Source organism: Strigops habroptila, chromosome W (genome assembly GCF_004027225.2).
Source record: "Strigops habroptila isolate Jane chromosome W, bStrHab1.2.pri, whole genome shotgun sequence".
Classification (NCBI taxonomy): Eukaryota; Metazoa; Chordata; class Aves; order Psittaciformes; family Psittacidae; genus Strigops; species Strigops habroptila.
The window spans coordinates 21220042-21241507 of NC_044301.2; the positions used below are offsets into that span (position 1 = coordinate 21220042).

Below are 21466 nucleotides of genomic sequence, written 5' to 3' on the forward strand. Positions count from 1 at the left end.
CCCCTAGGGCACAAAGGCAGGCAGAGGCTGGAGCATCTAAAAAAAGAAACCACCACATCTTTTATTAAAACTTATACCAGCACCTGCTCACCTCATCCATAGCATCACACTACCTTTATTTCGTACATTTACAAAAAAAATAAACAAGAAAAAGACAGGAGAGGGAGGTGAAGGGGCTGCTAGCGAGGCAGGGGCACAGCGGGAGGGGGCGGCCCCAAGGCACGGGCAGTGGTAAGGCATGGGGCAGGGGGGCAGTGAGGCTGTGGGGAGGTCCTAGTCGTCCTCCTCCCCACCACTGTAGAGGTCCGCCAGCTTCTTGAAGCGGCTGCCCCAGCCGTTGAGGTAGTCATAGTCCTGGTCGTAGTCAGAGGAGGAGGAGTTGAGGGAGCTGAGCGAGGTGGCCTCCTAGCTGCTGAGCCGCTGCCCTCGTAGTCGAACACCAGCAGGGAGCTGGGGGGGGGGGGCATGGGGTCCGTGTCGGCCTCCTTCAGGTTCTGTGAGGGGCAGAGGGGTCAGTGCCCGTGTCCCCTGGGCTGAGGATGCTGCCAGCTTGGGGGTGCCCCAACAGTGCCAAACCACTTCATCCCTCAGGTCCCCCCCCAGGGCTGGGGCTCACCTCCTCAATGAAGGTAACGATGTCGTCAGGGTTGGCGGGCTGGGGCTGGTACTGGGAGGCTGGCAGGAAGGTGGGGGCCATGTTGTTGTGGAGCAGCACCTCGTGGAGGGCATCCATGCCCCGGTGCAGCTGCCACAGGTCATAGTCCTGGGGGGACACACATGATGGAGAGGGACAGGGTCAGACTGCCCATGCTGGCACCGGTCCCCCCTGTCATCCCCCCCCAGCACACTCACCTGGTCCTCCTCCCCACTGCCCTACTCCCCATAGTAAAAGACATCCCGCGTGTCATCCTTGGGCAGAAGCAGCGGCTCCTTCATTACCTTCCTCCTCATGAAGAGCAGCAGCAGGAGCAGCAGGATGAATGGGGGGAGCAGCAGCGTCAGTGGGGATGCGTGCCCCCCCCCCCATGAGGGGTGCAGCCCCACAGCACCCCCAGGACCCCTCAATCACGCAGCAAGGCCAGGAGAGTGCCCAGGGCAGTGAGGATGAAGGGCAGGCTGGTGGCAGCCTGGGTTCTCTGGGGACAGCTCTGCGTCGGCCCCTTGCAGTCGCAGACCCGCACAGCGTCCACGGTGATCTGGGCTTTGCCCGGTTGGTCAAGCAGCCACAGGTAAATGGTGTAGAGGTCCAACTCCAGTGGTGCCACCAGCCACAGGGTGACCACGTTACCTGAGTGAAATGGGTGGCTCGTGGGGGGACACGCTGGTTACGGCGCAGCCTGCCCTATGCCAAACATAGAATCATAGAATAGTTAGGGTTGGAAAGGACCTTAAGATCATCTAGTTCCAACCCCCCTGCCATGGGCAGGGACACCTCACCCTAGACCACGTCACCCAAGACTCCATCCAACCTGGCCTTGAACGCTGCCAGGGATGGAGCATTTATCAATTCTTTGGGCAACCTGTTCCAGTGACTCACCACCCTCACAGTAAAGAACTTCTTCCTTATATCTAATCTAAACTTCCCCTGTTTAAGCTTGAACCCATTACCCCTTGTCCTATCACTACAGTCCCTAAGGAAGAGTCCCTCCCCAGCATCCTTGTAGGCCCCCTTCAGATACTGGAAGGCTGCTATGAGGTCTCCACGCAGCTTTCTCTTCTCCAGGCTGAACAGCCCCAACTTTCTCAGCCTGTCTTCATACGGGAGGTGCTCCAGCCCGATCATCCTCGTGGCCCTCTTCTGGACTTGCTGCAACAGCTCCATGTCCTTTTTATGTTGAGGACACCAGAACTGTACACAGTACTCCAAGTGGGGTCTCACGAGAGCAGAGTAGAGGGAACATCCCCCTGACATTACCTTGAAGCCCAGCTGTCCCTGGAGGTGTGGATGAGCTTGGCGTGGAAGGGGCTGGCGTTGGGGAGCAGATCCCTGTCATTGATGGTGGGGACCTGTGGCTGGGGGCTGCAGTTGCAGACGGTGATGTCCCAGGGCTCGGCCTCAGAGCTGTTGTCGTTCACAATGAGCAGGGCAAGGAGCAGGGTGCCGGTGCCTGTGGCGGGTGGCAAGACTGTGGCAGGGAGCAATGCTGAAGGGGGGATCCTCAAAACCTCACGGGGATGGGGATGCCCTGAGCAGGGGTGGGGACAGGCAGCCCCCAGCACTGCTCCGCACCAGAGCCAGGATGTGGTTCCTGGTGATGGCAGCACATATCCCTCATGAGGAAGAGGGAGAACAAGGGCCCCTTTTACAGTCTCACCATCGTCCACAGCCAGCAGCACAGTGGTGTAGGTGCTGCTCTTGACGAAGGCGGACTTGTGGTCCAGGTGGCCTTGTGCCGTCATGAGGCCAGTCTCAGGGTGCACAGCCGGCCAGCCCATCGGGTTGTGCCTCACCAGGTACCTGGGGGGCAGAGGGGAGCTGGTGCCATGATGGGGGACAGCAGGGACCCCCCCCCAACCCTGACTCCAACCCTGGCCCCACTCAATTGATCCTCTGCCCCTGCACCTTGTCAGGGTCCTGGTCCGTGCAGGGGATGAGGGTCTTCCCTGGCGGCATGTCCTCTGGCACCCAGGCAAGCTGCACTGGCAGATCAAAGACGGGTGCCTTATTGACTTCCTCCACATTGACCATTGTAAGAGAGGATGGAAACTATTTGATTATTGCCAAAGAGAAGTAACTGCTTGGCTGGAGAAGAAAGAGTTAAAGAAGAAGCAAAGTACGCCGTGTGATTAAGCAGAGCAACCCAGCTGGACAGGAGCAGGAAAACAGAAAGATAAGGAACTGGTTATTTTGGGACTGTTTGTGAAACGACGAAGAATGCTGAAAAAACAAAACTGTAAACCAGGAACTAAACATGATGTGCTAAAACTAGCTTGGTATAAAAGGTAGAGCAATAGGCAATAAAGTGATTCGCTGCATGAAGATGCTCTGAGCCCGTGCCTTTCATACGCCGCAAATGGCCGCCCAAACAGGGACATGAATAGGAGGCTCACGGAGCCCGAACCGGTGGCGTAGCCCGACTGAACCAGGAGCCGCAGGAACTTTGATATTGCGCGCCCATCACTGTTAAGAAGGTGAGTGGTTGGGAACCAAGGGAGGGAAGTTATCTCGAGATCAGCAGCACAGTCTGGAAGTAATGCACCATCTGCTTGAAGCTCAGCATTGGCCCGTATCGGGTCCGCAACTTGTGACTTTGTTAGAATGGATCCGTGATAAAGTGCCTGACTTTTCAGCTGGCGGCACTTTCCAAATCCCCGCTTGGCAAATTGTTGGTAAATGGCTGCATGATGCTGCTTCAAACGGGGACTCCACAGCAGGGAAGCATTTGGCAACCTGGTGGCAGATCCTGGCCACTCTTCGCCAGGTACGGACCAGCGCTGCCGCTGATGCCATCACATCTAAAGAAGCTACTAACGTTTGTGAGGGGGTATAATCTCCTGAAGCCTCATCACCAGCTGCCCCCCCGCACCCCCTTCTGTCTCCCTGTCTGCACGTCCTTTGTCGTCACAGTCCTCACCGCTGATCACGACGATCCTCGTGGCGCAAGCACCTCTGTCAGGAACGGCTGAGTCGGGTGATGACCCTGATAATCCTAATGACCCTATGGACCCCTTTGATCCTGGTTTTATAGATCCGGAGAAGGAGCTGGACTTGTTTTCTCCTCCTGCTGAGTTGCAGACATTTACAAGGAAGCAGGGGTGGGGTCCGGAGGACTGATGGCAGGACTGCAGGTGGGAAGCTCTTAACCGAGGGGACATGGGGGTAGCGGTGGCGTGCCCAGCTGTCTCTCGGCCCCACCAGGCTCTCTCAAAGACATGTTAACTAAAAAAAAAGGGGGAACCGGGATCAAGCCTCCCCACAAGACAGACTATGGAAAGCCACATTTGTCTTGAACTTTTTAAATCGTAATGGCTAGCTCAGTAGGTAGAGCAGTTGGGGGGCCTTGCACATTTGGTAGGCTCTCTTTCTTTCACCCCAACAACTCAGCCATAACAGCGTGGAAGTTACGCCACATCTTTATATGCACCTTTGTGTTGAAATAATTCAAAACTTATTAAAATTGATTGTTCCATATGCTATATGGAAATACAATTATTAAATTGCTATATGAATAGACACAGTGAGAGTAAGGGCTGTGCACACGTGTGCGTATGTGTGAGCACTTGCACATGCATCTGTGTGGTGTAACAAACATACATTGCGCATAATGCATAATAGATATTAAACACAGATCTTTATAACAGTAAAATACGTAATTATAGACACATGAATATAAACCTGGATTATTAAAGCCTGTTAAGTACGCTGTATGAACATATATTATTTATATTATTTATAGCTGTATATGCAACAGTATATAGACATCTAGATACACAGAGTGTGCAGGCATATGGATGTATGTCCTGGGTTCAGCTATAGCAGTCATTTTTCTCCTTCTTAGTAGCTGGTGCAGTGCTGTGTTTTTTAACTTTCAGCCTGGGAACAACGCTGATAACACCGATGTTTTTAGTTGTTGCTAAGTAATGTTTACTCCGACCAAGGACTTTCTCAGTCTCATGCTTTGCCAGGGAGGAGGGGAAGCCGGGAGGAAGCAGAGACAGGACACCTGACCCAAACTGGCCAAAGGGGTATTCCATACCACAGCACGTCATGCCCAGTATATAAACCGGGGGGAGTTACCCGGAAGGCCCAGATCACTGCTCGGGTCGAGCTGGGTATCGGTCGGCGGGTGATGACCAATTGTATCCTCTCCCCTTGTTATTTCCCTTATCATTATTATCATTGGTGGTAGCAGTAGTGGTTTTGTATTATACCTTAGTTGCGGGACTGCTCTTATCTCAACCGGTGGGAGTTACATTCTTCTGATTCTCCTCCCCATCCCTCCGGGAGCAGGGGGACGAAGAAGGGGGGGGAGTGAGCGAGCGGCTGCGTGGTTCCGAGTTACTGGCTGGGCTCAAACCACGACAGTTCTTTGTGGCATCCAACGTGGGGCTCGAAGGGTTGAGATAACGACAGATCTGACCGGAGTGTGTCTAATCATATTTGTGATAAGCACTCACTGTTACTACTCGTCACAATGGTGATTATTTGGCTCTCAGACTTGTTGCGCTTGATCTCAGAGTTTCAGCATGTTGTACCTTACTTACAGCCACTATTTGCTGTTTTAGTGTTTATCGGCTGGGGGGCCTGGGCTAAGGTTCTTGTTTCACTGTACTTCATGGTAATGCCTTGTAATACAATAGACTCATAGATCATGAAACTGGTCTGGTTTGTGCTTCCAGCGTGGCCATCACCTCTATACATTGGGAGGTATATAATGAAATATTGTAGCAATTGCATATCTTTTTTTTTCTCCTTGGGGGGTCAACCTACGAAGGAGGCATTCCCTTACACCCCCCGTTCCCCCACCAGCCTATTTGCAACAGCAGCTGAGAGTTCTGAAGGTTTTGGATGGCCTTTGAATACCCTTGAGACCTGCCTGCTGATTGTGCTGGGGATCAGCATGTTGGCACACATACGGAGTGTGTTTTACCCACGGCCATCCCGCCCTGGGAACACCCTATTTCGTCTAATCTCGAAAGTTAAGCAGTATCGGGTTCAAATCTGGTCTAGGGTTAGACAACGATATAGGAGGACCATCAAGAGATTTTCCCTGAGGCTGGACAGTCATGAGTGGCAGGGTGTGTGGGATAGTATGGGCAAGTATCTAGGCCAGTGGGCCCCTCCAGTGCTTTGGAACTTCACCCCTGAACAAGTGCAACATCCGGAAAAACTAGTAAAACACCTAAACGAGGTGTGCTGTCATCCTGGTTATACCAGAGAGGGACAAATCATGGCAACGTGCTGGGGCTTGGCCTACGCCTACAGAGCCCTGCTCAACACTATCCAGCACCTTCAAAGGGAAAAAAATGTCTCTGGATCTGATGGCAAAGCAACAGACAACGCAGCTACTCCAACTACAAGCACAGCAGCTACTTAAACCCTGACCACAACAGACAACACAGCTACTCCAAGTACAGCAGCTACACCAACCCCAGTGACAAGCACAGCAGCTAAAACAAATGGCCAGTTTGTGACAATGTCTGTTGCCCCTGTAAGCAAAAGCAAACGAGAGGCACAAAGAGCAACCCGCGAAGCGAAGAAAGATGAAGACCCAATGCCATTACTACACGGAACAGCATCTGAACAAGAGTTACTACTACGTGGATCAGAGGAAGAGGAAGAAGAAGAAGAGGTCACTTCTCGACCCCGGACCTCAACCGAGCTGCGGAATATGCGAAAAGATATCACCCATCTTCCAGGGGAGCACACTGTCACCTGGTTGCTCCGATGCTGGAACAATGGGGCCCTGAGCAACAACAAGCCTTTGAACAAATTAAAAAAGAAATAGTTCATGCAGTAGCCCTTGGACCAGTCCGGGCCGGGCCAGATGTGAAAAATGTGCTCTACACCGCAGCTGGGGAGAATGGTCCTACCTGGAGCCTCTGGCAGAAAGCTCCAGGGGAGACTCGAGGTCGACCCCTTGGCTTTTGGAATCGGGGATATAAAGGATCCGAGGCCAGCTATACTCCCACTGAAAAAGAGGTACTGGCAGCCTATCAAGGGGTTCGAGCTGACCCAGAAGCGATTGGAACTGAAGCGCAGCTCCTCCTGGCACCCCGGTTGCCTGTGCTGGGCTGGATGTTCAAAGGCAGGGTCTCATCTACACATCATGCAACTGATGCTACATGGAGTAAGTGGGCTGCACTAATTACACAATGAGCTCGAATAGGAAATCCCAGTCGTCCAGGAATTCTAGAAGTCATCATGGATTGGCCAGAGGGCAAAGATTTTGGGATGTCACCAGAAGAGGAGGTGATGCGTGCTGAAGAGGCCCCACCATATAATGAACTGTCAGAGAGTGAAAAGCAATATGCCTTGTTTACTGATGGGTCCTGCTGTATTGTGGGAAAGCATCAGAGATGGAAGGCAGCTGTGTGGAGTCCCCTGTGACAAGTTGCAGAAACTGCTGAAGGAGAGGGTGAATAGAGTCAGTTTGCAGATGTGAAAGCCATCCAGCTGGCCTTGGACATTGCTGAATGAGAAAAATGGCCAGTACTTTATCTCTCTACTGACTCATGGATGGTGGCAAATGCCCTGTGGGGGTGGTTGCAGCAATGGAAGCAGAGCAACTGGCAACGCAGAAGTAAACCCATCTGGGCTGCTGCATTGTGGCAAGATATCGCTGCTCGGGTGCAGAACCTGGTGGTGAAGGTACGCCACGTAGATGCTCATGTACCCAAGAGTCTGGCCACTGAGGAACACCAGAATAACCAGCAAGTGGATAAAGCTGCTAAGATTGAAGTGGCTCAGATGGACTTAGATTGGCAACATAAGGGTGAATTATTTCTAGCCCGGTGGGCCCATGACACCTCAGACCATCAAGGCAGAGATGCAACATATAGATGGGCTTGTGATCGAGGGGTGGAATTAACAATGGACACTATTGCCCTGGTTATTCACGAACGTGAAACATGTGCTTCAATTAAGCAAGCCAAGAGGTTAAAGCCTCTCTGGTATGGAGGACGATGGCTGAAGTACAAGTATGGGGAGGCCTGGCAGATTCACTATATTACACTCCTACCGACCCGCCAAGGCAAGGGCTATGTGCTTATCATGGTGGAAGCAACCACCGGATGGCTGGAAACATACGCTGTGCCCCATGCCACTGCCCGGAACACTATCCTGGGCCTTGAGAAACAAGTTTTGTGGCGACACGGCACCCCAGAGAGAATTGAGTCAGACAATGGGACTCATTTCCGGAACAACCTCATAGACACTTGGGCCAAAGAGCATGGCATTGAGTGGGTATATCACATCCCCTACCATGCACCAGCCTCTGGGAAAATCGAACGGTACAATGGGCTGTTAAAACTACACTGAGAGCAATGGGTGTTGGGACTTTCAAACACTGGGATACACATTTAGCAAAAGCCACCTTGTTGGTCAACACTAGGGGATCTGCCAACAGGGCTGGCCCAGCCCAATCATAACTTTTACTTACTGTAGAGGGGGATAATGTTCCTGTGGTGCACATAAAAAATTTGTTGGGGAAGACAGTCTGGGTTATTCATGCTTCAGGTAAAGGCAAACCCACTCGTGGGGTTGCTTTTGCTCAGGGACCTGGATATACTTGGTGGGTAATGCAGGAAGTTGGGGAAGTCCGATGTGTACCTCAAGGGGATTTAATTTTGGGGGAAAACAGCCAATGAACTCAATTATATGCTGTTGCCTGCTAGATAACACTTTTATGGGCCATCAGCTAGATGCCCATCTGCACCACTCTGGCCTTTGAAAAGAAGATACGTGCTATCATGGTCATCAGCAGAGAATAAAGTCATGGGAAAGCCGGCAGCAGCAACAGAACTGTTCTCAGGTCACCATCGACTGACCCTGACTTCCCTCCGATCATCACCCCAACAAAGAATGAACTATGATGAAACCTGACTAGCTCAGCAGTGACCAGACAAGTTCAGCGGTGTCATTAGCAGGCAGCAATCCAACACTACACACCATCTCTCCTGCCCTGAAAAACTGTTTACTCTGATCAAGGACTTTTAGTCTCATGCTCTGCCAGTGAGGAGGGGCACGGGAAGCCAGGAGGAAGCAGAGATGGGACACCTGACCCAAACTAGCCAAAGGGGTATTCCATACCACAGCACATCATGCCCATTATATAAACTGCAGGGAGTTACCGGAAGGCCCAGATCGCTGCTTGGCTTAGGCTTGGTATCGGTCGGCAGATGGTGAGCAATTGTTCTCTCCCCTTGTTATTTCCCTTATCATTATTGTTATTGGTGGTAGCAGTAGTGGTTTTGTATTATACCTTAGTTACTGGACTGTTCTTATCTCAACCCACAGGATTTACATTCTTTCGATTCTCCTCCCCATCCCTCCAGGAGCAGGGGGAGGAAGAAGCAGGGGAGTGAGTGAGTGGCTGCGTGGTTCTGAGTTACCAGCTGGGCTTAAACCATGATAGCAGGGCACCCCAAGAGCCTGGTTAATTAGTTTATAATCAAAAATATGCTTCTGAGAAGGCTCTGAGAGAACAGTGCAGTCACGTACAGTGCCTTTAAATATCAACACTGCATCCTCTGCATCCCTCACATCCATGGCTCTGTCTCTGGATCACAATGAAATTCCTATTGTTGGCTGGGATGTTCTTGAACATCCTCTATCAAGACGGTACATCACCCAGTTGCCCTGTCACATGGTGGCTGAACTGCCATCGGGGAGCAAGTGCGTGTTCATGAGTGTGCTGCAATCACTCCTTGCACTTATATCACTGAGCTGCTGGGGTTGTTTCATCCCCAGACTTGTCCAAAGGAAAATCCAACTGTTAATGGAAAAAGATGATTTATTGTGTCTTATTGCTATATTTTTAACATTGGGAAAAGAACATTATTTAGTTGGAGAAAACTTAAAACCAGACTCTTGCGGCTCTAACAGGCCCTCTCCCAGGCGAGCTTCTGCTCCACTCTGGCATTAATGGGAGCAACTTAACTTGGCAAATTGAATATAAAACAGCTGTAAAGCTGTTGGGGTTTCAGTGGCCAAGGGTTTTTTTACAGAGTCATCCAAAAGCTCCCCAAAATCTCTGCTAAAGCATCACTTTTCAAGTCTTACAGCCCAGATTTTGCTGTAGCAGTTAAATCCAAGTTAGAGCAGGAATTTCTCCCCCTTGGGTGCTGCAGCCTCAGGATAGGTTGCAGGTTCCTTGCCTGGAGCTTCTTCTAAGCAGGACCAAAGGCAAGGATGGTAGGAGGGATGTTACCAGCTCAGCCCCCATGCTGTGTGAGGGTCCCACATGGACACCACTCTCCTTTGAGCTCTTGCCCTTCCCACCTTCTCCTACAGCACCTCAGGGCTGGTCTGTGTGCCTGCCTTGCCAGGAGCATCCCAGGGAGCAAACCTCTATTGCCACTGCAGCGGTGCTGGTGCTGCTTCTCTCCCTCCTGCAGCTACAAGCCAGCGACTTTGCTGTGCTGAAGTGGCTGGTGCTGCTGCTGGAGGAGCTCTCCCACACCTACCCTGAGCCCCTCATCCAGGAGCTGGCTTCAGACCTGCACATCACCATCTGCACCCATGGGGCCTTCTCCCCTGGGACAGTGGGAGCTGTTGCTGACAGCGTGCTGGGGGAAGAAGACAGGGATGGGAGTGCAGAGCCCTGCCAGCGTTCCCGGTGGAGCCCCAAGCCCAGGGGGTGGCTGGGCACTGCCACGGCACAGCCACAGCAGCCCTTCAGCTCCTAGGGAGAGGAGCAAGGAGCAGAGCATGTGCCATGAGCCTGGCACCACCAGTCCTGCTCTAGCCCCATGTGCCGATGGCCAGGCCCTGGCTGGGCTCCAGGAGCTCCTGGTGTCAGCCTACAACCCGCAGCCCCCGAACCGGGCAGCCTCCCTGCACTGCCTCACCAGCCTCATCACACAGTGCATCACACAGGCACTGCGGCTTCAGGTGAAACTCCTGCAGGTACCAGGCTCCCACTGGGGTCCCCATCCTGTGCTGCGGTGCAGAGCCAGGGCTAGGGATGGTCCCTATTAGCTGAGCCCTCTGTGCCATCACCAATGGCTGAAGGTGTCAGGCAAGAGGGACCAGGGCCGTGGGGCCGCTGCTGACGGCGGTCCCCTCTCCTTGCAGGTGTTCCTGGAGAATGTGCAGCACGAAGACACCTTCATCTACCTCTCAGCTATCCAAGGTGAGTGATGCCTGGCCAGGGTGAGTGCAGGTGCTTTGTAGGAGAAGGTTTTGTGCTGGGGGGTTTTGGGCAGGAAGAGCAAAGCTCAGGGGAGTTGTGGCTGGGCTGGGGGCTCAGCATCTCCTGTCCTCCCAGACTGTGTCTTTGTGCTGTTCAGTAGAGCCTGGAGCCACATGCAGGCTCTGCACCACATTCCCAAAGCCAGTGGGCTTTGTCTCCCAGTTGTGCTTACTCAGTGAGTAATTAGTTCATTTATCCTCTAACTGAACTGCTGGATCTGCCCAGACCACAAGTGCCTTCTCGGTGGAGCCAGAGACTGAGGTGAGGGCACACTGGGTAGGTTCACCCTCAGGGCATCCCCTGGCCAGAGGACACCCAGGAGCCTGTCACTGTCCCTGTGCCGGGCCCGTGCCACCAGCTGCAGTCTCAGCGCAGTGTGGCACAACCCTGGCACCCTGACCCTGCACCCAGCTGACATTTGGCTTGTTGGTCTGTTCAGCTGAGGCTGGCAGAGGAACCAGGGCTGTAGGGACCCACTGGTGCTCCCTCAGGGCTCTGCCATGTCCATCCCCATGGAAAAGGCAGTAACGACCGAGTGCTGCCACTGCTCACGCCACTTCCTGGGAAACCCTTGGGTCCACACTTGCTCCAGCATGCTCAGCACAACTCCATGGCACTGGTGCCATCAGGATTCGTGGGCAGGTGCCTCTGCACCTGGGATGATGCAGGCATCCTGTGCGACAGCAGGTTGTGGTGCACTGGGTTACATGGAAGGGAGGTGCCATTCCTATGGCCCAAAGCAATACCGGTGCTGCTGGGAGCCCCAGCTGCCTTGGGTAGGGAACATTCAGCAGCAGCTGGAAAAGGAGCTTATCACTGTGCTTCCCTCTGCCTGTACAGTCTTGAGTGGGATGGGTTTGTCCTTGCCCTGCAGGTGAAACACAAATGTCTCAACCATCCCCTGGTAATTAATATACCCCATGCAGCTGCCTCTGTGTTTCGCAGCAGCTGTGATTAATCCTGATGTGGTTCCATGTAGCCATAACTCACACAGCCCCTGCTGTGCTGGCAGTGGCACCCACAGCATGCCATGCATGGTGCTGGACACTGTGCTAGCAGGGTCCCCACTGTCCCTCTCAGGCTCCCCAACACAGCGGCAGGGCTTGCCCACCCATCATGCTGGCTGTCACAGCACTGCTGTTTGTCATACAGTCGAGCTCCAGCAAGGTGATGCCAGAGGAGAAGTCACTGCCCCACTGGATGTGCCCGGGCTTGCAGAGGGTAACCAAGTCTGAATGCCTTACAATAACTGGGGAATGGGGTTGGAGGTGAAGGTAGATGCTCCTGGAGGGCAGGGGAGCTGGGGCTCACCGTGACTCAACAATTGGCACTGCTGGGGCTGCCACTCACCCTTTCCCTAGAGAGCAGGTAGCTGCCTTTCCCCATTGGAGAGGCACCTGCTGCCCGGGGAGCCTGCACTTGCCCCCAGCCTGCATCTCTAAAGGGATGGCAAAGCCAGCGCAGCCCCATGGCATAGCCCAGCCTGCATCCCATGTCCGGGGTCTGACCCCTCGTCATCCCTGGGGAGGTGTGGCAGGCATGGGGTGCACTTGGGCTCTGGCTCCCAGACTTGGCCAGGCAAACCCAGGGGCTTTGTGGAGCTCCAGCGAGGACGAGGACACACCAGCAACATGTGTCTGATGGCCAGGAGCTGGGAGCAGCGACCAGACACTATGCCTGAGCATTGCCTGCAGTACCTGGCTGTGCTGATGCTGGGCCAGGCGGAGGCAAACCCTGCAGCCAGTGAGCTGAGTCGATGCTGGGTTGATGAATATTAACCAGCAGCAATTAGTGGGCACCTGCTGCCGACTGCTAAATTACTTATTTTTCAGGTTGGCACCCAACCAGACCCAGCACTGGGCTGCCCTGGTACTGCAGCTTTGTGTGGGGCCGGGGCAGTGCAAGGGGTCCTGCGGGTGATGGCTGCACCCAGGGCACTGGGGTGGCAGAGCTGCCAGTGGTTCCTCTGCCAAGGGTGGTGACATGTGCCATCCTCATGCCCTGCTCTCCAGTGAGTACCCAGAGTGGATCCTGCCCATCCTGCTGGCACAGTATCGGTGCCTGGCACACGGCATGGAGGACGCTGTGGCTGCCATCACCAGGATGAAGCTGGGTGAGGTGCTGATGCACATCACCCAGGCGCTGGGTGAGTCCACAGCCACGTCCATGATCACAGCAGTGCTGGACGCTGCCGGCAGCTGCGGTACTGCTCAGCCCCTCACTGCACTCTGCCATGCCACCAGCTCCAAGGGGGTTTTTGTTGTCATCTGAAGGTGAGAACCAGCTCCCACAGCCCTGCTTGCCAGTGAGCAGGAGCAGTGCCACTGTGGCCGGTGCTGGCAGTGGGGCGGGTCTGGTCCCAACATGGCGGGTGCAGGCGGCTGAGGAGTGAAGAGGCGGTTGGGGGGGGGGCGCGGGGAGCTGGGCCTGGTGCCACGGGGACGGCCCTGCTGCAGGCCATGGCAGTGGTGACGGCAGGGGTGGGCTCCAACTGAGGCCTTATCATGAACGTGGTGAACAGCATCATGGGGGTGAGCATGCTCACCATGCCCTTCTGCTTCCAACAGTGCAGCATTGTCCTGGGAGCTCACCTGCCAGTAGCCCACCATCCCCTCGGCTGGCAGCACTGGGTTCAGAGGCTGCTGGGAAGCACCTGAACACTCACTTGTCTTATTCCCAGCAGAAGCCAGGCCAGCAAGAGCACGCAGCCAGAGCTCTCCATGGCTGGAGAAGGTGGCAGCCACTGTCCCTGCTGCCAGGGCAGCCAGGCAAGGGTCCCCTGTCACCAGCCAGGTGCTTTGTTCCCCAGTTGGCCATGGCAGAGCCGACCTCCTCCTGCAGAGCCCAGACCACCCAAGCCCCTGGGGCCTGTGCTGTGTGCTGGCTGCCTGGCTTGCCAGAGCTCTCCTCTGGGGCGCAGTCACCACAGCAGTGTCCCCTGGCTGTGGTGGCATTCCTGAGCAATGCTGGCTGCAGGCATCCCACTAGGGCCAGTGCTTCTTGGGCCAGGTTGTGCTGCTCCCCTGCCCTGCTGCCAGGATGGGGACAGGGCATCCTGAAGCCAGCAATCCCATCATCTCCTGGTGGAGCTCCAGCGAGCAGTGTGAGCGTCAGCAAAGCCTCTTGATCTCTAAAGGCCCCTGGGAGATGTCTGTCTGTCCAGCCCTTGCCTCGCCTGGCACTACACTGTGCTGGGTTTCCCTTGGCAGCTGCCAATGGCAGGGCTGGCAGTGGGATGGTGGCATGGCCTCCACTGTGTCTCTTCCCTCTCTCCACGGTGCCTCTGTCACAGGCAGTAGCTCCGGCACGTCCTGGCTCACCTGCATATTTATAGAGCAAATCACACAAAGTTGGCTTTGTTGCAAATCTTCAGGATTTAAGAGCGAGGACTTATCCAGCGCTTCCAGAAATGCTCTGCTCCATGCAGCTTGGAGCTCTCCTCCTGCTGCCTGGGGACCACTGTGTCTCCCTCCTGCCTCATCCCTGTCCCTATCCCTGCCTGCCATCCCACTGGAGCGGCTTTTTCCCACCTGGGAGGGGATTTTACAGCAGGCACCTATTGCCTGGCAAATGACTGAAGCACATGCAGTCCCATCCAAGCATTCAGTGCCATTCCTCTGCCTCCAGCAACATGGGGGTGGGCACTGCATGAGGGTTCATGGAGACCTTGCACCGACCCAATTAGTTTTTGCTGCAAACCCATTAAATCTGCTCCGGGTGCACCACAGCAGACCTTTTCCCTTCTCTGTCAGGGAGCATGTGCCTGGCTTGCTGCAGGAAGGGAAGTGATTCATGCTCTTTCTGTGGCTGTCTGGTGGTGTGCTTTGGAGGAGCTTGGATCATCCATCACTGCTTGGACTGATTTGTGAGGTGCAAGCACTGAGCAGGCTGCATTCCCCTGCATTCCCAAGCAAGTGTGGCCATCCTTGGCATCACAGTGCTGCCCCGAGCTCTCCCACCCTGTGCCATGCAGGAGCCGTCCCTGCCCCTCTGAGCGCATAGTCCTTTAGTGACAGGGAGGGCCATGTAGGAAGAGTGAAGCTACGATGGGATGGTCCTGCAGAAGGACCCAGTTTGCCTGTTCCTGCCCAGCTCTTGGCCATCACATGCAGTGTTTTCCCTCCTTGCACATAGCTGGAGGCTGTCAGTGTACCGGTGGTGCAGGGGCTGGCCAGTCCCCAGCCCCTCACAGCAGCAGCCCTGAGCAAGTCCCTCTCCAGCATCCTCGTAGGCCCCCTTCAGATACTGGAAGGCTGCTATGAGGTCTCCACACAGCCTTCTCTTCTCCAGGCTGAACAGCCCCAATTCTCTCAGCCTGTCTTTGTATGAGAGGTGCTCCAGCCCTCTTATCCTCGTGGCCCTCCTCTGGACTCATTCCAACAGCTCCATGTCCTTCTTATGTTAGGGACACCAGAACTGTACACAGTACTCCAAGTGGGGTCAAGGAGTATCCAGAGCTCGGGAGAGCCAGGAAACCACCAAGCTCACAGGGTGGGAGCTGTGCCCATGCCATGGGGCTACGCAGCCACCAGCCATCCATCTCACACAGGAGGACCATGTGCCGGGGTGATTGTGCATGCCGGTCATGGGCTCTGTGCGCCAACCTCTAATTAGGCGGCTCACACATCTGCAGGGCCTCCATATGCTAATTTGGGTGGGGGGTTGTGCAGCTGAATTATGTGAGAACTTGGGTTTCACAGGTCCTTTCTGTGGCCTGTATCTGGGGTCACCTCTGAATGGCACTGCAGGAGCCAGGGGGACAGGGGATGTGCCAGGCAGCCCCACACAAAGGTTTTTGCCATGGGGTCTGTCTGGGTTTGCCGGTGCCCCGGGGGTCTCTGCTAAGGCTCTGTCCATGCCTTGCAGAGAGCTGCACCAGGGTCCCCGCACTGGGCACAAGCCATGCTCCAGATGTTGCATCCAGCTGTTTGGTGGTGCTGCAAGGAGCAAGGAGCAATCTAGTTGCTCCCACTGGAGGGGAGCAGGCAGGAAGGGGCTGTGGGTTTTTCCTTGCCTGTGACATGCCACTCTGCTCTGTCTTGCAGAGGACATGGTGTTCAAGCACCGGGAGCCACTGGCCCAGGCCTTCCTGCAAGGCGCACAGGACCCCGACAGAGCGCTGCAGGCCAGCAGCCTCTCCAACCTGAGTGAGCTCTGCCAGTGCCTCAGCTTTCAGCTGGGCTCCATCCCAGCACTGACAGCCCCTTCCCCAGGTCCCTGCCTGGAGCATGGGGCCATCGCTTGTTAATGAGGGTGGTTTGTTAGTGGATGGCAGAGATGGTGAATGCTCGTTGCTGGGGACACAACAGCTTGGGGGTTTCCGTAAAGGACATGGGTGATAGTTCCTGATATTGCAGGGTATAAAAGTCCTTGGACCTGCAGCAAACCCTCAGGAAATTCTAGACCTGATTTTTAGGGCTAAAAGCTCTATAATCAGCTTTAGATGTAGTTTGTGCAGGGAAGAGAGAGCCCAAGGAAAGCCCGCAGTGCTGCTCCACCCATGGCAGTCTGCAGGAGGAGACCTGGGGGCACAATTATTACCTGCCAGAGGCAACTCCTTCTGCTTAATGAGAGTCACCCTTCCCGTTATCAGCATCAACACTGTTGTGGTTTAAACCCAGCCAGTAACTCAGAACCATGCAGCCACTTGCTCACTCTCTCTGGCTTCTTCCCTACCCCCTGCTCCTGGAGGGATGGGGAGGAGAATCAAAACAATGTAAATCCCACAAGTTAAGATAAGAACAGTCCAATAACTAAGGTACCATACAAAACCACTACTACTACCACCAATAATAATAATGATAAGGGAAATAACAAGGGGAGAGAATATAAAAATAAAAGGGGAAAAGGAAAACAGCACAAGTGATGCACAATGCAATTGCTCACCACCCGCTGACCAATACCCAGCCTGACCCGAGCAGTGATCTAGGCCTTCTGGGTGACTCCCCCCAGTTTTATACCGGGCATGACATGCTGTGGTGTGGAATACCCCTTTGGCTAGTTTGGGTCAGGTGTCCTGTCTCTGCTTCCTCCCGGCTTCCCGTGCCCCTCCTCACTGGCAGAGCATGAGACTGAAAAAGTCCTTGATTGGGCTAAGCATTACTTAGCAACAACTAAAACATTGGTGTGTTATCAGCATTGTTCCCAGGCTAAAGCCAAAACACAGCACTGCACCAGCTACTAAGGAGAAAAATAACTGTTACAGCTAAACCCAGGACAAACATGCAGCTGATGGCTGACAGGGTGAGATGTGGCTGCTAGAGCCACCGGAGCTGTGATCCTGGTGGGATGAGCCCTGCTTTTGGGGGATCTTCTCCTCAGAGGGCTGGGGGGGGCCTTGCTGGGAGTTGCCAGCATCATGGTCTGGCAGCCCTCAATCTGCCAGGAGCCTAAGCTTCAGCCCATGGTGCCTCCTGGAGCAGGAAGGGAGGTCAGGAGACATCAGGGATGCAGTACTCTAGGGTTCTTTACCCACTCCCTGCTCACAGCCACTCAGCATTGGTGGGGTACCAGCAGTTTGACAGGATGCTAACATGCCACATGCTGCTATTTTTGGAAGGCTCAAGCTCTGCTAATTCTCCCAGCTGTTACTGCTGGGGTTTAATCAGATTACTTTGCCTGCTTTTTATAAAGGCAGCTGTGTGGAAAGAGAGGGAGGGCTGCTTGGTGTCCTGTGCCATGCAAAAAGCAAACCCCCCCCAGTTGGGTGCTGGCAGGGGAATGCACAGCTGGGTGCAGGGGTCCCATCCTCATCTTCACCCGGCTGCTCTGCTGGGTCCCCCTGCATTCCCCTGGCCTTGCTGATGGCTCCCCCGCCCTGTCCCCACAGGTCACCTCCTGCATGACAGCCATAACCAAGATGGACCCTGAGGCGGAGGTGTGAAGAGCCGCTGTGCATGCGGTGGTGGTGGCGCTGCTGCGGGGACTCAGTGAGAAGGCCAGTGAGGTGGGTCACCTCCCCTCTTCTCCCTGGGGCCAGGCAGCCTCCACCAGGTTCCTGGGCATCCCTGAGCATCCTCCTTGGGTATGTCTCCTGCCCTGTGGAGGCTGCAGGGCTCATTCCCAGGCAGCTTCCAGGGAAAGTCCCATGGAACCAGGACCTCCAGCTGGTGCCTCCCCCACTGAAAGGACCCTCAGCACCGGATCCTTCCCAGGGTAGAGGGGAATTTGTGGGTGTATCCCTCTGAGCTGCTTGGTAGTGCCATGCCATGCCATGGGTAGTGCCAACTCTTGGGAGCCATGGGAGTTGTTCATCACTGATTCGACTTGGTAATGCCCAGTTTTTCTGTGGGCTGTGGCCTCCTTTGCTGTTTCCCAGCAAGGAGCATGTTGGGACTGAACTCCCATGGAGGAAATGGCCGATTCCCCATGGGAATCCCCACAGCCAGGATCTTGGCTTCCCCTCACGCCCCCATGCTGGAGGGATGCCGCAATGCGCTGCTGCTGGACTGAGCTGCTGGTGTGTGGGGAAACTGAGTCACTGCCCAAGGCAGTGTGGTAGTGGTAGGGGTGGTGCCGCCGTGTCCCAGCACTGGCAGCATCAGTGGAAGGGGCAGCACCATACCTGCCGGGGCACGCCAAGGGTTGCTTGTGGGTTGTTGCAGGTGCGGTTGAGATGCTGGTCAGAGCTGAGGCTTCTGTGAGAGAATGAACTGAAATCAGACTCCACTGTCCATTGTCTCAAAGATTGGTATGAGAAGCTGAGATGGGATTCCAGGGTTCGTTGTTTGAGAGATGGGTGTGAGGAGCTGAAATGGGACTCCACCCACCATTGTCTCAAAGATGGGTGGGAGGAGCTGAGATAAGACTCTTCTGTCCATTATCTCGAGGATTAGTGTGAGGAATTGCTGCCCATTATCCCAAGAATTGCTGCAGATAAGTGCAGTTGAAGAGCTGGCTGCAAGACCAGCAAAACTGGTCCACCGGGAACATGTAGTAGGTGACATTAAGAACAGAGGTACTCCCCCCAACTCATAATAAAAGGGGGAAAAGGTAATTACCAGGGAGGACACCTCCACGAGGACACCTCCACAAGGACACCCACCTCCAATGACTATTACAGACTCTTGGGGACACTCTCCTCCGATACCGACTATGGACCCTGGAGGACTCCCACCACCGAGGACGACGACTACGGATCCCTGGGATACTTCTGGATCCACGGTGGTGACTATCTCTCTGCACCCCGAATTCTTGCTTCATTTCCATCCTTTTTCCAATCTGTCCTATCGCTATTCCCTTTATTACAATAATTTCCCTTTTTTTATAATAATTGTCTTTTTGTAATAAACCAACTGATTGATTATGGTACTTGACCTTGTTTGCATCTTAATTTCACTCTTGGGATCAAGAACGAAATGGGTCCGACACTGGGGTTTTCCCCAGTTGGACCTTGACAGCTTCTCCTGCCCCCAGGTGCTGCAGGACATCCTGCGGGACCTTTACTGCCTGCTGAAGTACGTGGTGGCGGCTGAGCCTGACAGCGTGAACGTGCTGCACACCCAGCTGGTGCTGGAGGAGCTGGACACGGTGATGAAGAGGCTTCTCTTCCCCCCACAAGCACTGGAGAAGAATATTGTAGTGCTGCCATAGCGGGGCTGGGGCTGCAGAAATGAACTCTTCCTGCTCTGGCGTTGGGGCCAAGTAGCTCTCCAAGGGAAGGGGTTCGCTGTGCCCTTGGGACACCACTGTCGGGTGTGAGCTGGGAAGGAAACCACAGCCTGGGGAAGGTGGGCAGCTGCCCCTGGGCTCCCCATGGCTGGGACAGTGTGGACTCACTGGGATGGGGTGCGAGATTAAACGGAGACATGCTCAGCCCTGTGCCCATGACGTCTTTGGGATCTGCACGAAGCTCCTGGGTGCCATTGTGGCCATGTCCCGGCTCTTGTGTGCTTGGGGTGGTGGCAGCGGCCCTGGAAAGCCCCTGGGTCCCGAAGAAGGGTGGGAATCAGCCAAGGGTGCTGGGAGGTGGGGGGCTACTGCCACACAGCCCTGCCTGGCCCTCCCTGGCGCTGCGCTCATGCCATGAGGGTGCTGGAGGGTCCTGGGACTGCCAGGTTGCCAGCAGTGCCTGCACACTTGCACGCTCACTACCAGGTGCCCACCAGCATGGAGGGAGCTGTTCTGGGTGCCAGCCCCAGGCAAGGGACAGGGATGATCCCTGGAGGCAACAGCTGAGCCAGTTTCTACCTTGTGACTTTAGCCAAATCTGAGTGATTTTCCCAGGGGAGCAGATGGAAATGGAGCCGGTGTTGCTGAGCACCTGCCCTGCCAGCACAGTGGGGCCACGGTGCTGGGAGTGGGGCTGCACTGGGGAATCCCTCTGTGATGCCTGTGGGGAAGGCCCTGCTGTGGCACTGCCCACCCTGCACCCGTTCCTGGGGTTTCCCTTACCGTGGGGTCTTAGGATGGGGCCCTTCCACTGCGGCACCAGAAGCCCCATCCATGCCAGGGCTGCCATGTGTGCTGGGAGCAGGGCCGGGGGCTGCAGAACCCTGCAGGGCGCCTGGCTAGGACCACCTGTGTGCTCAGGGACATCCCAATATCGGTGTCACCCATCTCCCACCAGCCAGGGCAGCCCCCATGGGTGCTGCAGTACTATGGGCCCCACTCCTGCACTGGGAGCTGCTGTGAACCCACCAGGTGGGGGGAGCAGGGCTGGGGATGGGGGTGCTGTGGGGTCACACAGAGCCCTCGGGGACCCAGCCCAGAGCCCCCCTCACACCAGTCAGCCCCCAGCCCCGCTCAGCCCCAGGTACCTGTTTCCCGGCTGCCCCATGCCATGTGGTGCCAGATGGTGTGAGGGGCCCAGCATCCCCTTCCCTGCAAGGTTGGGGGTGCCAGGCTGTGCCCCAGTGAAGCCACCTGCGCCGGGCCCACACCTCGCTGTGCTGTGCCACTCGGCTGGGTGTTCATGGGCAGCAGGAGTGCATTGTCCTCATCGGAGAGCAGCTGCAGCCGAGCACTCCTTGCTCTCACTGCCGCCAGCCTGCACCAGTGCTGGTGCTGCACACACTGGGATGCTGCCACACTGGCTGAACCTCCCCAGGGCCTACTGCAAGCAGCAGAGGATGAATTTTGAATTAAAAGTCTCTTGATGCTGCTGGCTGGGTGCTGGCCGTCCATCCTGCCACAGGGAACAAGGGGGTGGCTGTGCTGGAGGAGGAGGGAGTTGGGTTTCCACCTTGGGCAGTGCTCCTGCAGCCAGCTGGCAGTGGAGAGAGCCACCTGGCAGCCACGGGCGTGGCGAAAGGTAAGGGGCAACCTTGGGGCTGGGACCCTGCCCAGGGGCACAAGAAGGGCTGCGGGGTGGGGACACACTGCCCCTGTCCTGTTCCCCTCCCTGCCTGCAGCCACGGGGACCCTACTTACACCTGGCAGCAATGGCACAGGCACCACCATGCCAGGTCTGATGCCACCACACTGGGTTTTGCACCTCCATGTCCCACTGCTGCTGGACTCAGACCGGGCATGTGGGAGCCCTGCTGGTGATGCCGAGGGTCCCAGTGCATCCCTGCCCCATCCCTGCCATCCACAGGCTCACCAGTTCCTCACCACCCACTCTGGGCACTGCTCAGCACCTACAGTGGGGAATTGCCAGTCAGCATCAC

At 55.4% G+C, this 21466-nt stretch overlaps 2 protein-coding genes across 2 annotated transcripts; one reads left to right on the forward strand and one right to left on the reverse strand.

Moving 5' to 3' along the window:
- Window positions 1–273: 273 nt before the first annotated feature.
- Window positions 274–2400, reverse strand: LOC115619278 (B-cadherin-like). Its single transcript, XM_030511321.1, is given in 7 exon segments — window positions 274–405; window positions 408–494; window positions 617–763; window positions 853–980; window positions 1070–1305; window positions 1916–2126; window positions 2316–2400. Coding segments are annotated over 7 exon segments (1026 nt in total).
- Window positions 2399–19540, forward strand: LOC115619279 (transport and Golgi organization protein 6 homolog). Its single transcript, XM_030511322.1, is given in 11 exon segments — window positions 2399–2454; window positions 2572–2690; window positions 3292–3422; window positions 3569–3761; window positions 9956–10233; window positions 10235–10570; window positions 10739–10801; window positions 12855–13002; window positions 15902–16047; window positions 17686–17802; window positions 19272–19540. Coding segments are annotated over 11 exon segments (1764 nt in total). The 3' UTR covers window positions 19449–19540.
- The last annotated feature ends 1926 nt before the right edge of the window (window positions 19541–21466 follow it).